Below are 17,912 nucleotides of genomic sequence, written 5' to 3'. Positions count from 1 at the left end.
GTTAAACTTTGCTCCTGGCAAACTTTTAAAACAAGAGTACAGTAGTAAATAAATTATTTTAATATTATACTTGGGAAATACTTGCACACTTCCTTGTTTTTTATCTTATCTAGAACTTAATGAAATTTCTAAAAGTATATACCTTTCATCATTAAGTTCTATTACCAAGTAGTGCTTGTAGTTAGAAAAATTATTCTTCAAAGACTCAAAAGTTTTACATTTAGTCAGTGTATGAGAAAATAGTAGTTACTGATAACAGTAATCTAAGGGAAGTTCACATTTCTAACCTCTTTTACAGAGCCTAATTACTCAGCGAGGCCTAAAGGTCCATACTAATTTAAATTGTCTATTACCAACTGTAGCAAACCAACCAAGAATTATATTCAGAATTTACAAAGGTTTTCCTAGGAATATACCCATTACAGGTCTAGCTACAGTCTTTTAGAAATAAAACTTCCAAATTTATGTTCATTGTACTTCATGGGCTCTTTCAAGTCCTTATTAATTTCCATTTTTAGGGTTTTATGTTTTGATACCTGGAAGACAAAGGTGGCAAGGTAAGTCCTTAAAGTCAGTATAATTAAAAAGCTTAGTTCAGTTTTTAAAACCATGTACAGGATGACTGTAAAAGAAGTTGCATTTACTCACTGTGCCTAACTAAGAATGTTATCTAGAAAACTGATAGGAATGGTGAACAGTAATTTGTAGTTTGAAAAGCTTGGGTTAAAAATAAAACAAAATCTGGGTTCAAAGTTTTAAAATTGCTTATATTCAATACAAACCAGTGTTTAAATTCACAATCCAAATTTTAGTAATCTGGTTTTTTTTATAGGGATACTATCTTTTATTAATACATACTGTTTTCAGCATACAGATGCAGATTATTTTCAGCTCTTGTTAATAGAAAGGTGTAGGGTGTTCTGTAGAAGTGCTAGTTATCATTCAGTGAGTTACTTGCCGTTGTTCAGTGAGTTATTTTCTGTTCCTTTTCTGTCATTTCCTGTTGGTGAATTGTATCCTGTGCTGCTTGCTGCATTTTCTCCAGTTTTTCCAGAGTCAGAGATTTTAATGGTAAAAGTTTGGGTTTACATAGCACCATTGTGGTTATATCTTCTACATACAACTGCCCTAAGTTTAAAAAGAAATAAAAATCAGAGTGAGATAAATACAGCTGTTTGGTAGTTTGGATTTGCAGTTTAAAAATTTAATACATTGTCATTTAAAATCTCTTGTTCTTACAGTTATCCTTGTAACATATCTTTAATATAAAAATATAAAAGCATCATTTAATACTAGGAAGTTCATGAGAAAGGTTTTGAATTTTCAACCTAAAATTATAAGTTGCCGTGGGACACAACTTCTTGTGTCAGATGTTGAATTTCAAACAAACAAACAAAAAAAATGGAAGGAAATACAACATACATAAAAATACTTAGGGGGACAAGATGGCAGGGTAGAAGCCCACCAGAGTCACAACTGAATGCTGACCAACCATCAATAAAGACGCAAACCTACCAAAAAAGGTACTCTGTTGATACATCCAAAGACATGAAGAAACCCAACAAGATGGTAGGAAGGGCACACTCACAATATAATCAAACCCCATACCCCCCAGGTGGGACCCACAAACTGGAGAACAATTATATTGCAGAAGTTCTCCCGTAGGACTGAGTCCCACATCAGGCTCCCCAGCCTGGGGGTCTGGCATCAGGAGGAAGAGCCCCCAGAGCACTTGGCTTTGTAGTCCAGTGGGGCTTGAGTGCAGGACTGCCACAGGACTGGGGGAAACAGCAGCTCCACTCCTGGAGGACACACACGGGCGTGCGTGCACTGGGACCCAGGGCAAAAGTGCACTGACTTCATAGGACCGTGGGTCATACCTGCTGGTCTTAAGAGGCTCTTTTGGGGAGGTGTGGGGTGACTGGCTCACTGTGAGGACAAGGACACTGGTAGTGGAGACATTAGGGAACGCTCATTGGCATGAGCTCTCCTAGAGGCTGCCATTTGGCACCAAGACCTGATGCCACCCAACAGCCCGTAGGCTCCAGTGCTGGGACCCCTGAGGCCAAACAACAAAGCAGGAACATCCCCTCCCCGCCATCAGACTGCTTAAACACTTCCTGAGCCCACAGCCACCTCTGGTCACGTCCCTTGATACGGCACTACCACTGCCGGTCAGAGAACCAAGGCTGAGCTCTACCCAACAGTGTTGCCAAGCATAGGCCATTTCCACCAGGAAGCCTGCTCAAGCCTCTGGACCAGGCTCAACCACCAGGGGGTAGACTCCAGAAGCAAGAAAACTAGCATCCAGCAGCCTGGGAACTGAGTTCACAAACAGATCAGAACCTTCCCTGGGACTAGCTGGTCCCTGGACTGCTAGGTGACGAGAGTGTAAGGCTGGGTGGGACACACAGGACATCCCCTACAGAGGGTCACTTCTCCAAGGTCAAGGAACATAAATAACCTTCCATATACATAAAAAAGAAATTAAGAGAAAATGAGACAGCAGAGGAATACACTTCCTAGAGTAATAGAAATAACAAAAATACACAAATGGGACCTAATTAAACTCAAAAGCTTTTGCACAGCAAAGGAAACCATAAAACGAACAACCTATAGAATGGGAGAAAATGTTTGCAAATGATGTGACTAAAAAGTGATTAATTTTCAAAATACACCAATAGCTAATACAGCTCAATATAAAAACCCAATCAAAAAATGGGCAGATCTAAATAAACATTTCTCTAAAAAGATGGCCAAAAGACACAAGAAGCTAATTTGAGAGAAACAAAACTACAATGAGGTATCACCTCACACCAATCAGAATGGCCACCATCAAAATATCTACAAATAAAAGCTGGAGAGGGTGTGGAGAAAAGAGAACCCTCCTACACTGTTGAAAGTTGCTCAGTAGTGTCCAACTCTGCAACCCCATGGACTACACAGTCCATGGAATTCTCCAGGCCAGAATACTGTAGTGCATAGCCTTTCCCTTCTCCAGGGGATCGTTCCAATCCAGGGATGGAACCCAGGTCTCCCACATTGCAGGCGGATTCTTTCCCAGCTGAGCCACCATGGAAGCAACTATACAAGTGTACAGCAAATTTTATATACAAGTTATACATACATTCCCACCTACACTGTTGGTGGGAATGCAAATTTGTGCAGCCACTATGGAGGACAGTATGGAGGTTCCCTAAGGAACTAAAAATAGACTTAACCACATGGTTCTGCAATCCCACTCCTAGGCATGTGTCTGAAGCAAACTGCAATTTGAAAAAAGAAAGGCACCCCAGTGTTCATTGCAGCACTATTTACAATAGCTAACACATGCTGCTGCTGCGTCGCTTCAGTCATGTCCGACTCTGTGCGACCCCATAGACAGCAGCCCACCAGGCTCCCCCGTCCCTGGGATTCACCAGGCAAGAACACTGGAGTGGGTTGCCATTTCCTTCTCTAATGAACATATGCAGGCACCCTAAATGTCCACTTACAGATGGATAAACAAGACTGTGTGTGTGTGGAGTATTAACATGAAGAAGACTGAAATAATGCTGTTTGCAGCAACATGGATGGACCATACTAAGAGGAGGAAGTCAGACAAAGAGATCGTTTATATGTGGAATCTAAAAAAAAAAATATGAACTTTTAAATATAGAACAGAAACAGACCAAAAAGACATAGAAAACAAACTTAGTTACCAAAAGGAAAAGGTGGAGAAGGGATAACAGGAGTTTGGGATCAGCACACACACACCACTATATATAGAACATATAAACAAAAAGGACCTACAGGAATCTACTATATACAACCTGGAACTATAGTCAGTATTTTGTAATAACCTACGAGAAAAGAATCTGAAAAAAAACAAGGTAATTAAATATGTATGTATAACTTGTATATAAAACTTGCTATACACTTGTATAGTTGTAAACCAACTATATACTTCAATTAAATGGGAAATCAAGTACCTAGTAAGATATGGTATTAACATGAATATTCAAATTACTGAATGTTTACCTTAAACCTTCAGCTTTTGTTACATTGTTTGATACAGGTTCCTTTTCCCTCACTTTCGGACCTTAGTATTATGGTAAATTATGGTGCTATTTTTGTCACTAAATTTCTTCTTGTTATCACCAATCTTGAGAATAATAGGATTTCTACATTTAAGAAACAAACCATCATCTTACATCCTTTTACTGGGGGCAAAAAAGCAATGGATTACTCCTTTACAAACTACTCATGACAAAAGCATAGTGAAAGTGGAGAGTATCTGTGGCATCTATATAACACAAAATGGTTACAAGATGTCTAGCTATTGAGTCTGCTTTATGACACTGTTATATGTATAATATTGGAGAAGGAAATGGCAACCCACTCTAGTATTCTTGCTTGGAAAATCCCATGGACAGAGAAGCTTGGCAGGCTACAGTCCATGGGGTTGCAAGAGACTCAGACACAACTAAACGACTAAAGCAGCAAACAATAATATTCTATGACCAAAGCATCTGTGATTTAGATACCTTGTTTTGGAAGAACTTCCCGGAACATCGACTTCGTTTCTGCCATATCTGAAATGTTGGATACAGTCTCGTCCTTCAATGAGAAAACAAATATTATTCAAGAATGAATTCCCAAAGCATATTTCTTGAGAGATTTCCATTGTAGTTTAAGAAGTAAAATCACAATGTGTATAGAAAATGAACTATCCTATCCTTGCATAATTTTTCTTTTAATTACCTGTGAGTCTTTCCACTGAAACAAGGTTGAGATAGTTCATGTAAGCATGCAGACTTTGTCAACTTTTGTTCATCAGTGGTGGTAACTGGAAGGCTGCATGTTCCAAATTTTTCCCCTCTTAGTGAAAATTGGTAGGGCTTAAGTTTTTCAAGCAAAGATAATTAATCATCTAGTAGGTATCTGTGTCACCCCAGTCCAGTACTCTTGCCTGGAAAATCCCATGGGCGGAGGAGCCTGGTAGGCTGCAGTCTATGGGGTCGCAAGAGTCGGACACGACTGAGCGACTTGACTTTCACCTTTCACTTTCACGCATTGGAGAAGGAAATGGCAACCCACTCCAGTGTTCTTGCCTGGAGAATACCAGGGACGGGGGAGCCTGGTGGGCTGCCGTCTATGGGGTCACACAGAGTCGGACACAACTGAAGTGACTTAGCAGTTAGCAGGTATCTGTGTAGCTGAGGGAAAACAAAAGGATTTATGTGCAGCTGATAGCATCTCCTGAGTGGTAGATGATGATAAAAGACAAGACAGTTTGGGAGGTGGCCTATGCCAGGCTGTTAGGGAAAGGAGGCAGTACTATGCAAATACTGCCTAACATTCACACTTCTTTCAGTAGCTAACAACCGATTTCTGCTTTAATTCCTTTGCTTTAATGACAAAAAGCAACTTAAGGATCAGTTACTGGCTACACAGCTGCAATTTGTAAGGAAGCAACACACACAGGTGAAACTGGCTTCTGAATACCAGAAGTGAGGTGTGCTTTCAGTTTACTATTTTCCTCTAATACACATATATTAATACTATATGCTGAAGTGCCAGTGAATACCCTCATGTGAGTATTTTGTTATGCAGATCCCAGTATATGTCATCTCTGGCTAGTGACATGTTTCCAGTGTTACATCCCAGTTTATGCCATGCTATGTATTAGTATGTTCAAGGTGTTCTGGACTGTAATTTTTAGCATAAACCCCTTCCAAATACAGAAGCTTCTCTAGACAGTCCCACCCATTTTGTGATATTTTGCCACACTGATGCAACTTACTGTATATCTTTCACAACACCACCACAGAAGAAAGATTTATTATCTATAATGTGATGATGCTGGCTTGGTGCCTGCCTTTACCACCCACTGCAAATTAGTTATAATAAAGTGAAGCTGCTGCTGGTCTTATTCCCATTACCACTATTTTGACATTCCTAATAAAAGTTTCCTACTCTCCATCCACCAAGCCTTTCCCCCTTCTTGTTCAAATTTCTATTCTGAAAGATCTAAAGTTCCTGAGAAAGCTCTATCTGCTTTCCAGAACGGTCATCAAAACTTACCCCTATTCTGCTCTGTCTGGGAAGGAAGATGAAATAGGGAATGGACCAGGAATAAAGCAATGCATCACACTACCTAGAATCTGAGATAAATGCAATTTACTCAATGCACGGCTGCTTCTCCTTCTGACACATTCTTTCCTTCCTGTTACTTAGGCCTGCCAGTGGTAACGAGTGATCATTTCTTTTTCCAGGTTATGTTGAAGGGCAAAAACATTGCAGATCTCTGAATAGCATGAATATAAGAAACACTTTACCTCTCAAAGGTAGAACAACGAAAATATTCCTTAAGCCTTTATTTGGTGCAAATCTGACATGATATGCTACTGAAAGGGAGGACAGACATTATAAATGTTGACAAATGTGAAGGAGTGCATAGCATCTAAGAATTTTTATATTACCAATTTTTTTAATCACCAAAATGCTAAAATGGTGGATGAACAAATACTTAAATCTTAGCTGATTTAAATAGAAACTCTAGATACTCATAATTTAATCACTATCTTTTGCTTTCTCTTCTCTATACCCAAAATCTAGCTTGAAGAAAACAATGAAGCTTGGTGCTCTATGAAACCTTAGTTCTCTGATTAAGCTGCCATTGTTACTGGAAAGGGTGTGGAGCTAAAGGCCCGGTAGGGAGTGGGTTGGACCCGGTGTAAGGAAGATCAGTGCCGTCACTTGCCTGGGTGGAGTGTCTACTTTGCTGGGGCTGATTCTTGTTCCGAGGTTCCCCTAGGCATTGGCAGGACAGAAACAGGAAGGGAAGGGCTAAAATAAGCAAGGTATTGGTTGGTTGGCTGGCACTGCCAAGCCTACAGTGTCTTGATAATCAACTGCCCAGGGAGCCCAGAGTAGGAAGGAGCATTTTTATCCTTCCCCAGGTGGCCTGCTAATAGCCAAACATGGGTGTTTTGCCTGGTGTAATGCACCCTATGGAGTGTGGCTACCCTTCAGGGTACTTTCTAATTGGTAAGGTAAGACGTGTGTAATACCAGGGACAGATAGGCCCAAGAAGGAAACATACCAGCTATGGATAAAATTCATGTATGTTATACAAGTGTCACATCATTCAATTCAATAAATATGTGAGTGTCCACCACATGCCAGGAACCATTCATTAGTGAATAAAAGAGGAAAAAAACCTTTGCTCTTTTGGAGCTTATGGTGTAGTGTATAGGGAGAAAAACAAATAACAATGCTATTAGAAGGTAGTGTTACAGAAACTAAAATAGTTTAAGGGGATTTAGGAGTGCTGGGGGTTGTGGTGGTTATACTTTAAATAGGAAAATCATTATGGCCTCATAAAGTGAAAATCATTGTGGTCTTATTTTAGGGCGTGTGTGTTATGTTTTTTGAGATTGCAAAAAAATCAAAATGCCTGATAGTATCCACAGTTAGGGAACATATAGGGAAATGGGCACTCCCTATTGGTGAGCAGGTTTGTCAGTACAGCATTTTTAGAGGGATAATTTGTAGTATCCTTAAATATTTTATAGTATCTACTACGAAAACCAAATATGTATATTTTCTTTGACCCAAACATTCTGCTACTAGTAGTGATCCCTAAAGAAACAAAGCATGAGCATGTAAAGATAAAAGCGTTCAGTTTAGCCGCTCAGTCACGTCTGACTCTTTGTGACCCTGTGGACTACAGCACACGAGGCTTCCCTGTCCATCACCAACTCCCAGAGTTTGCTCAAACTCATGTCCATTGAGTCGGTGATGCCATCCAACCATCTTATCCTCTGTCGTCCTCTTCTCCTCCTGCCTTCAATCTTTCCCAGCATCAGGGTCTTTTCAAATGAGTCAGTTCTTCACATCAGGTGGCCAAAGGACTGGAGTTACAGCTTCAGCATCAGTCCTTCCAATGAATATTCAGCACTGATTTCCTTTAGGATGGACTGGTTGGATCTCCTTGCTGTCCAAGGACTCTCAAGAGTCTTCTCCAACACCACAGTTCAAAAGCATCAATTCTTCGGCACTCAGCTTTCTTTATAGTCCAACTCTCACATCCATACATGACTACTGGACAAACCATATCTTTGACTAGACAGACTTTGTTGGCAAAGTAATGTCTCTGCTTTTTAATATGCTGTCTAGGTTGGTCATAACTTTTCTTCCAAGAAGCAAGCGTATTTTAATTTCATGGCTTCAGTCACCATCTGCAGTGATTTTGGAGCCCCCAAAATAAAGTCTGTCACTGTTTCCATTGTTTCCCCATCTATTTCCCATGAAGTGATGGGACCAGATGCCATGACCTTAGTTTTCTGAATGTTGAGCTTTAAGCCAACTTTTTCACTCTCTCCTTTCAATAAGAGGTTCTTTAGTTCTTTGCTTTCTGCCATAAGTGTGCTGTTATCTGCATATCTGAGGTTATTGATATTTCTCCCGGCAATCTTGATTCCAGCTTGTGCTTCATCCAGTCCAGCATTTCTCATGATGTACTCTGCATATAAATAAGCAGGGTGACAATATACAGCCTTGACATACTCCTTTCTCGATTTGGAACCAGTCTGTTGTTCCATGTCCAGTTCTAACTGTTGCTTCTTGACCTGCATACAGATTTCTCAGGAGGCAGGTAAGGTGGTCTGGTATTTCCATCTCTTTAAGAATTTTCCACAGTTTGTTGTGATCCACACAGTCAAAGGCTTTGGCATAGTCCATAAAGCAGAAATAGATGTTTTTCTGGAACTCTCTTGCTCTTTTGATGATCCAACAGATGTTGGCAATTTGATCTCTGGCTCCTCTGCCTTTTCTAAATCCAGCTTGAACATCTGGAAGTTCACAGTTCACATACTGTTGAAGCCTGGCTTGGAGAATTTTGAGCATTACTTTGTTAGCATGTGAGATGAGTGCAATTGTGCAGTAGTTTGAGCATTCTTTGGCATTGCCTTTCTTTGGGATTGGAATGAAAATTGACCTTTTCCAGTCTTGTGGTCACTGCTGAGTTTTCCAAATTTGCTGGCATATTGAGTGCAGCTGTTTCACAGCATCATCTTTTAGGACTTGAAATAGCTCAGCTGGAATTCCATCACCTCCACCAGCTTTGTTTCTAGTGATGCTTCCTAAGGCCCACTTGACTTCGCATTCCAGGATGTCTGGCTCTAGGTGAGTGATCACACCATCGTGATAATCTGGGTCATGAAGACCTTTTCTGTATAGTTCTGTGTATTCTTGCCACCTCTTCTTAATATCTTCTGCTTCTGTTAGGTCCATATCATTTCTGTCCTTTATTGTGCCCAACTTTGCATGAAACGTTCCCTTGGTATCTCTAATTTTCTTGAAGAGATCTCTAGACTTTCCCATTCTATTATTTTCCTCTATTTCTTTGCATAAAAGAGTATGAATGTTCATTAGGACACTGCGTTCAGGCATATGTCATAGGTCAAATAAATTATGGAAAAACCATACAATGGAGTACTCTGACAGATTTCAAAATGATACAGACTGTCAAGGCATGTTTTTTAAACAAAACATTAAATTGCAAAAGTTAAAATTCCTACACTAACAGAATGCAAACTTTTAATGCTGAGAGAATACAGTGTCACTCAATTTTTGAAGTTTTTGGTCCGGGTAATTAGAAAAGAATCTGTTGTTTCCTTCTCCCCCAGTTTCTTCACTTTGTAATTTTCCCCACAAATAATGATTTTGATGGATAATACATTTCAAATCATGATAAAAGAAGCAAACCTGTTGTAGCCATTTGAGCTAGATGTCTAAAATTAATGCAGAACTCAGAGGGAAACCAAATCTTTGTCATGAAAAATTTTACTAAGTTGTTTTACTAAGTTGAGTGAAAATCGAAAGGCACTTAGGTCTAGGCAATGGCACCCCAGTCCAGTACTCTTGCCTGGAAAATCCCATGGACTGAGGAGCCTGGTAGGCTGCAGTCCATGGGGTCGCCAGGAGTCAGACATGACTGAGCGACTTCACTTTCACTTTTCACTTTCATGCACTGGAGAAGGAAATGGCAACCCACTCCAGTCTTCTTGCTTGGAGAATTCCAGGGACGGGGGAGCCTGGTGGGCTGCTGTCTATGGGGTCGCACAGTCGGACACGACTGAAGCGACTTAGCAGCAGCAGCAGCAGCAGTAGGTCTAGGCAGGATTAGTTAAGTCAATTATACACATATTGATAGCATAAATTAGTCACAGAACTTGAAGAAGTTAAAAATCTCTAGAGTGATTTAGTCTGAGGACCAACCTAGATTTACTATTACAACCAAACTAAATTGTGGGAGTAGGACTGGACAAGAGCACTAGAGTGTCCTTTTGAAACTTAAGAATGTATATTTGTGGTCCTCAAATTTTATACTTGCATAACCCCCAAAGAGATTTTGAAAAACGAGCAGAAAAATTAGGTACTCTTTTACACATTTCCAGGTAGACATATAAACTGTTATCGTAAGTTTAAACTTATGATAAGTTGCAAAGGACAAAATTTTCAGCATATTTACCCCTATGTCCATAGCAGCACTATTCACAATAGCCAAGACATGGAAACAATCTAAATGACCATCAACAGATGAACGGATAAAGAAGTTGTGGTATGTGTACATAATAGACAACTACTCAGTCATAAAAAAGGATGAAATAATGTTATCTGCATCAACATGAGCACAACTAGAGATGATCATACTAAGTGAAGTCAGAAAGAGAAAGACAAGTACCATATGATATCACTTATATGTGGAATTTAAAGTATGACACAAATGAACTTATTTATGAAACAGACACACACACAGAACACACCTGTGCTTGCCAGGGGGAGTGGGATGGGGGAGGACAGACTGGGAGTTTGGGGTTACCAGATGCAAACTATTACATAAAGGATGGATAAACAACAAGGTCCTACTGTGTAGCACAGGGAACTATATTCAGTGTCCTGTGATAAACCAAAATGGAAAAGAAGATGAAAAAGAATGTATATACATATATAAGTGAGTCACTTTGCTGTACGGCAGAAATTAACACAACACTGTAAATCAACTATACTTCAATAAAATAAATTTTGAAAAAGATTGGAGTAGGAAAGTATGCTCTATTTGATGACAAGGAAATTATTCCTTTAGAGTGGAAAATAAATGTAAAATTAAGAAGTTTTAGATCCTATGTACCTAGCCTATCCAGATTTTTTTCTTTCAACAACATACTAATTGTCTATAATGTACCAATCACAGCTAAACGTGGGAGATACAGTAGATAAGAACCTGTTCTTCTCCTTGAGGAATCTGGAGGAGGTGAGATCGGGGAAGAGACATGTAAATAAACAATTACAATTCAATGCAACATACTTTAATAAAAGCATATCTATTGTGCCTTAAGAAACCAAAACCATGAATAACTTGGCTCTGTACAGGTGAAAGTGGTGATCTCTCAGGAATAATTATTACACATGACATTGGAATTAGTTCCAGGATGCATGGGGATTTACTATCCAAAGAAGTGGCTGTGTAGCAAAGGGAGGGTGTTCCAGATAAAGTGAATAATGTGCTCAAAGAAAGAAGCATTTGAAAAAAAAAGCTTGGAGGAATGGCTAGATTACAATGTATATACAGTGCACATATCATGGTAGGGTCAACCAGGTGGAGGCCAGTTCATGTTCAGCCTTGAATGGCATGCCTTGGAGTTTGAACTTTATAAACAGGAGGGAGTTACTGGATGGCTTTGAGTAGAAATACGACATATGATTTTTTTTTTTTTTTTTTTGACACACATTCTAGATAAAAAGGAAAAACAGAAGAGACACTAGAGGCAAGACGATTAGTAAGGAAGCTATTGTTTAGGTAGGATGATGAGATATGAACAAAATCAGCAATACTGATCAGTATGAGGAGAAGATACTTGAGGTATTCAAAGATATAAGAAGTTGAGATTCAAGGAGGGAGGTGGGAGGGGGATTCAGGATGGGGAACACGTGTACACTCATGGTGGATTCATGTTGATGTATGGCAAAACCAATATAGTATTGTAAGGTAATTAGCCTCCAATTAAAATAAATAAATTTATATTTAAAAAATAAAACAATTAAAGAACAAAAAGAAGTTGAGATTCAAGTCTCCTCTGCCATTCCCCAATACCACTTTGGCTGATAAGAAAATGATCAAGGATGACTGAGATTTTAAGCTAACATGCCTGAGTAGATGGTGCAGGTATCAATTCAAGTTGAGGACAGATAAGAGGGACAAGCTAGGAGGGAAGGGTAAAGACTATGAATTAGGTTCTGACCCAATGAGTTTGGAAGGTAAAAAAGACGGGAGGCCTAGACAGGCGGCTGCATAGTAGTATAAGCTATGGGAGTGGATATAATGACCTAACAAGGATACGGAAAGATGGTAAATAGTGGTAGGGTGGTGGTAAAAAGAGATAAAGACAGTGTAGCAGTTTAGAGAAGGGTCTGGAGTCAAATTAGTCATTTAAACAAATTAATTTTCTAAACTTCGGTTTTATCTCTAAAATACAGTTTACAATAGCACTGACTTTAGACGCCTTATTAAATGACATAATTCACACAAAGCCATTAACCAGCCCTAGCACACAGGAAGAGCTCAGTGTCTGAATGCTTACTGCAGGTTGTTGATGGGGATGGGAGGAACGGTAGGAATAAAAATGAAAAAATCTGTCTTTTGTCTGATGCAAGACTTGTGTGGTTGACTGATAGATAAATTTTCAAACACATATTAGACTTCTGAATGTAAACCAGCATGAGAAAAACGTGAGAGGGAGCCCCCAAATAAGGTGTTTTTCAGCAGATACAAAGTAGTAATGTTCTCTCTCACTCAAGTGATTGACCACGTGCTGGCAGAGTGCTTAACTTGGATTGATAATGTTCAAGTGGCGATGCCAAATAACATTATATGTCATGTAGTTGGAAACTACAGTAGATTCTACTCTGTTTTGCTATCTGGCATCTGCTAGTAGAAAAATGTTGCAACATGTTCAGTTTGGCTAATTAACCCAGACTCATGTGAATAATATGTGCAGAGTCTACCTTCTGGAACGTGCCTAGGCCTAAGAACAGGAACTGCTCTTCGTGAGTGAAATTGGATGATGCCATTGGTTCTGTTACTCTCCAGTAGCAGACACTACTGTTAAGTTAGCAGAAAATGACATGTCCTACTCATGCAAAATGCCTTTTACTAATAATTTTTGCTTTTTCAAAATCCAGTACTAAAAGTGATCCTAAAAACATTAGCTATTAACGCTTTAAAAAAGGGTTAAGCCTTTTTTAAAAAAAGGTATCTTTTATATTCTCAGCATCAGAGATATGTAGTTACTTCAATAGAATGCAAAGAAAGGGAAATAAAGAATTGTTTGATACTTTACTCAGTGTTTCTGAAAGCCTGACCCTTGGATCACCTTATCAAAATCCCCTGGATGATTATTAACAATACAGATTTTTCTGGAGCCTTCCCCAGATTCACTGAATTAGAATCTCTAATTTTTAAGTTCCCCACATTAAAGTTGGAGAACCACTGTCTTAGATTCATTCATTCAATAAATAAATATTTAATGCCAACAATATATTCAGATTGGACTGCTTTAGAAGTTACCAATAATAACTATCATACACTGTCTATACACCATGTGCTACACAATATGCTGATGCATTTTATGTGTGTTTGACTCACTCTGTTCAACAAGCCTGAGGTTTTACACTTCTATGTAATAGATGATAAACAGAATGAGTAAACTGTTCAAAGTCATCAGCTAATGAATATCCCTGTTCCTGAAACCCAGGTCTGATTCTAAAATCTGTGGTCTTAATTAGTATATTATTTAGCTTTACTTGAATCTAGAATACAAAAAAAGTGATTGATGGAGTGCATTACTTAAATTCCAATGCGAAGACTAAAAATATTCTGTATCAATCTAAGAGTATCTGCCCTCTCAGAGAATCTTCTTCCTTCTGCTTATCTTTCATGATCAACTGTAAGTCTAGGATAGGAGGAGTACAAAAGCTTGGCTGTCCTGGGAGTTTTCCTCTTGTGATCATGAATTAAATTCTACAGACATCTGTATATCCACTGAACACAGAATGTTCTTTGTGTACTCAGTGCTAAGTATAATCTTGATTTTGCAATTTTTAATAGGCTCTGATGAATGCTACCAACAAGCCATCACAAAAACACCAGGACCAATTAAGACTTGCAGGAGAATTTCAGGGAGAAAAATAATACTGCAGAAATTGGAATGCAGCCATATGGCCAGTACTTGCCTCAGTATCTGCTTTGATAACATCAAGATTCATCTGTATTTGAATTGCAAGGCCCACACACCTTTCATCAACAGTCTTTGGGGTGCCAGGAGATGAAACTCATGAAACTATGCTGACATCAGTACACTCTGCTGTAGATGACATTGCATCAGCTCCAAGTGAAGGCAAAGTAGCAGCAACAATTTATCAAAAGGTAGACAGTCTATGTTGCCAGTGCAGGGTACTAACACACTCTACATTGGATGGCATCACTGACTCGACAGACATGAGTTTGAGCGAGCTCCAGGAGTTGGTGATGGACAGGGAAGCTTGGTGTGCTGCAGTCCATAGGGTTGCAAACAGTTGTACACAACTGAGCGACTGAACTGAACTGAGATAGTCTATGCTGCCAGTGCATGGTACTAATACAGTCTCCATAGACAAGAGGATTAAATGCTAAACTGTTCTTTGTAGGACATGATAGAAAGTGGTATGCTGAGAACTGGCATGGATTTAATGAGCAGCTCATGGTATGGGTAAGAGTAGCTGCATTTGGGAAGATTTAATCATGACTGGTGGAGAAGGCAATGGCAACCCACTCTAGTACTCTTGCCTGGAAAATCCCATGGATGGAGGAGCCTGATAGGCTGCAGTCCATGGGGTCGCTAGGAGTCGGACATGACTGAGTGACTTCACTTTCACACATTGGAGAAGGAAATGGCAACCCACTCCAGTATTCTTTCCTGGAGAATCCCAGGGATGGGGGAGCCTGGCAGGGTGCCATCTATGGGGTCGCACAGAGTCAGACACGACTGAAGCGACTTAGCAGCAGCAGCAATCATGATTGGAAAAGGACGAAAACTTTTAGTTTTCTTACTTTGAAGTAGTCTGGCAAAAACCATTAAATTGGATGTAAGCACGCCTCCAGACCAACTTCTGATGTACGGGAAATAAGAAAAAGGAGACGGTCAAAAAGACCCCTGGCCTGAATTTTTCAAAATGACAATGTTACATGTGAAGAAAAAATGGGGTGACTGTTTTAGATTAAGGGTAAATAGTTATAATACTGAAATACAGTACATAAACCATGACTGGATCTTGAGTTTTGTTTTTTTGCAAGGAGGAGAAGGTATAGAAGACATTTTTGGGTCAAATGGGAAAACATATGTACATACAGACTGGATTCTAAAGACTATAGAATTGTTAACTTCCTTAATTGTGATAATAATATTATGTTTTCCAGGAGAACTTTAGAATTCTTAGGAAATACATGTTGGGAATTTTAGAGATGTCTACTTAACAACAGGCATCTGCAACCTATTTCCAAATGTCTCAATGACAAAAAGTGTGCAAGAAGAAATGAAATAAATATGGCACAATGTTAACAACTGTTGGATCTAGGTGATAGGTATATGAATGTTTGTTGCATTCTTTAAACTTTTAATGTATGAATATTTCTTTGATAAAATATTGGGGGAAGAAATTGTGTTGAGTAGCAGGAACTATGCTCAAATTCTGATAAACCGAAATTCCCTAAAACTGAAGTTGCTGGCAAGCATACTGGGCATCCAGGAGACACCCGATATTCAATCTTTCAGTATTTATCAAAATAATGTGTAGGGTAAAATAATAGGCTGATAAATCTGATACAAACCATTCTATTTAGGAGTAAACTGGGCTTTCCAGGTGGCACTGGTGGGCTAATGCAGGACATCTGAGTCTGATCCCTAGGTTGGGAAGATCCCCTGGAGGAGGGCATGGCAATCCACTCCAGTATTTTTGCCTGGACAGAAGAGCCTGGCCGGCTATAGTTCATACAGTCACAAAGAATTGGACACAATTGAAGCAACTTAGCACACATGCAAGGCAGAGAAGCTAAGAACACAAGCAGCTGTTATATAAAACAATGGTTGTCATAAAAGAGGTTCAGAAAAATGCTAGGTAAGCTCAGAGGAAATTACTTCCTGCTGGGGAAAATCTGGACACAAATCTCCAAGGTTACTAGGACATGGATACAGAATCACAAAACGTTGGTGCTTCAGTGATTAATCTTGTTAGAAACAAGAAAAGTCCATTTTGGCTAGAGAATGAATACTAAGAATATAAAAAGAAATTCAGCAAAGAATGTAGGTGTGCACCCTTGTTGTGGACTAGCGTGGATATAAACAATTTTCAGTTTACCTGAAAGTTCTCCTGATACTTTTTCCCCGCAGCTTTAGGTATCCAAGCCGGTATTACGAAGATGACTGACAGGTGTTGACTCAAACCTACGGAAGGAACTATATGAGATAAATGTGAGACACTTGTGGTAAAGAGTCATGTAAAACTAACACGAAACGAATATTCACAAACATTAAATTGTTTAATACACCGTTGACTTGCAGGATTAGAACAGTATACTTTCTTTCAGAATGGCAGTCAGTGCTTACAAACTCTCACCAGAGAAACAAAGGGAGAAAATTCAGAATCTGAAGACAGGAAGTGGGGAAATAAGACTTAGAGGTGTTGCTGCGGTGGTGGGTAACCATCTTTTTCCTTCGTAGCTGGGAACGTAAAACGATTTCCTCAAGTTCCAGAATTCTCCATCCTCAAAGGTCAGGGGGTGAAAGTACTTAACAGAATTTGCGGGGGCGTGGTCAGGAGCTGCACTTTGCTAGAGTTAGGGGCTCCGCCCGGCGGCCCGCACCCAGGCCCCTCCCGTCTCGACTTGCTGCAGCTAGGCGAGGGGAGCCGGTTGAGCGGCCTCGCCCCACAGGGAGCCTCAAAGGGGCGGAGGGAGGGAGGGCTGCCGCCTGGCCAGCCCGGAAAGAAAACCTTCTTCCAGCGGAAGCTACTCTGAGCCTTGCTCTCCTCCGGGACTCTCGGTCTCCCAGGGCCCTGGGGCCCGCTCGGATCTGACCCACGGTTCGGAACCAAGGGACACTCACCTCACTTCTCGACTCCTGTCAGAATGGGTACTCCCTGGGGCAAGGGGGGCGCAAGCTATTCCCATCCTTCTGCCATGACCCCATTCAGAAGTGTCAAATGCAACTTTCGGGCAGAACAGGGATTTTCGGAGCTCTAAACTCCTGTCCACCTAGGTAAGTGACCAGACGTCCCAGCAAAATAAGGGACGGGAAACCTGCTGTCTCTAATCCCGCAAACGGGAAGGTAGTCCGGAATAGGAATTAACTTGTTTTACATGGGATGTCTGGTCACCTTTGGTCCTTTTTTGGGCCTACTTACAGATGCTTCTCTTCCCTGACTGCTCGACTGTTGCCCAGGGCAACTGTGAGTCTGGGCGAAGGGAAAACTACGTCACACAGGAGACGGGAGGCCAGGAAACTCCCGTTGCCATTATCAGTTATGGCTGCCTTAGCGTCAACAGTAACTTCCGCTTGAGAGTTGTCACTCTACCCTGCTGGAGGCTCTCTCTGTGGCCCAGCTAGCCAGCGGCGCCCAGTGGGCGGGAGAGAGGGCGTCCAGGAGCAGAGAAAAGGAAAAGGGCGCAGAGAGGGAAGCTGGCGCCAATACCTCATTCTGATTGGGTAGCGTCGCTGGCGACAGTACGTCTGTCTGATTGGGCAGCGTTGGCGGCTCTGGCCCCGCCTGTTTCTCTTCCCCGGCGATTGACGGGCCAGCACTCGAGAGGTGGGGCGGGGCGGTAGAAGCGA

At 40.5% G+C, this 17,912-nt stretch overlaps 2 protein-coding genes across 5 annotated transcripts in view; one reads left to right on the top strand and one right to left on the bottom strand.

The window, feature by feature from the left end:
- Positions 1–405: 405 nt before the first annotated feature.
- BBIP1 (BBSome interacting protein 1) lies at positions 406–17,542 on the bottom strand. 4 transcript variants are annotated; one of them, XM_070363601.1, is made up of 5 exons: positions 16,699–17,038; positions 16,441–16,538; positions 4,527–4,599; positions 959–1,128; positions 406–536 (listed from the first exon to the last, which is right to left on the bottom strand). In XM_070363601.1, exons 3-4 carry the CDS (start codon positions 4,570–4,572, stop codon positions 965–967), a joined length of 210 nt encoding a protein of 69 aa, XP_070219702.1. In that variant the 5' UTR covers positions 4,573–4,599; positions 16,441–16,538; positions 16,699–17,038; the 3' UTR covers positions 406–536; positions 959–964. The 4 variants fall into 4 exon arrangements, with proteins under 4 accessions (XP_070219702.1, XP_014333409.1, XP_070219701.1 ...); XM_014477923.2 differs by lacking the exons at positions 406–536; positions 16,699–17,038 and adding an exon at positions 17,485–17,542 and having other exon boundaries at positions 807–1,128; XM_070363600.1 differs by lacking the exons at positions 406–536; positions 16,699–17,038 and adding an exon at positions 17,187–17,328 and having other exon boundaries at positions 807–1,128.
- SHOC2 (SHOC2 leucine rich repeat scaffold protein) overlaps positions 17,204–17,912 on the top strand; it is an 87,509-nt gene continuing 86,800 nt past the window's right edge. Inside the window, exon 1 of the mRNA XM_070363596.1 lies at positions 17,204–17,339. The gene's annotated coding sequence lies outside the window, so the exon portion shown is untranslated. The remainder of the gene's footprint in view (positions 17,340–17,912) is intronic.

The sequence above is a fragment of the Bos mutus genome, chromosome 26, assembly GCF_027580195.1.
Source record: "Bos mutus isolate GX-2022 chromosome 26, NWIPB_WYAK_1.1, whole genome shotgun sequence".
Classification (NCBI taxonomy): Eukaryota; Metazoa; Chordata; class Mammalia; order Artiodactyla; family Bovidae; genus Bos; species Bos mutus.
This window is presented reverse-complemented; position numbering and strand designations above follow the sequence as displayed.

What these genes read in the sequence shown, in the direction of transcription:
- BBIP1 (XM_014477923.2), bottom strand. Translation starts at nt 4,572, where the DNA reads ATGGCAGAAACGAAGTCGATGTTCCGGGAAGTTCTTCCAAAACAAG. An exon ending in GGAAGTTCTTCCAAAACAAG is followed by an intron (nt 1,129 to 4,526) that starts GTATCTAAATCA and finishes TTTTAAACTTAG; the next exon opens with GGCAGTTGTATGTAGAAGAT.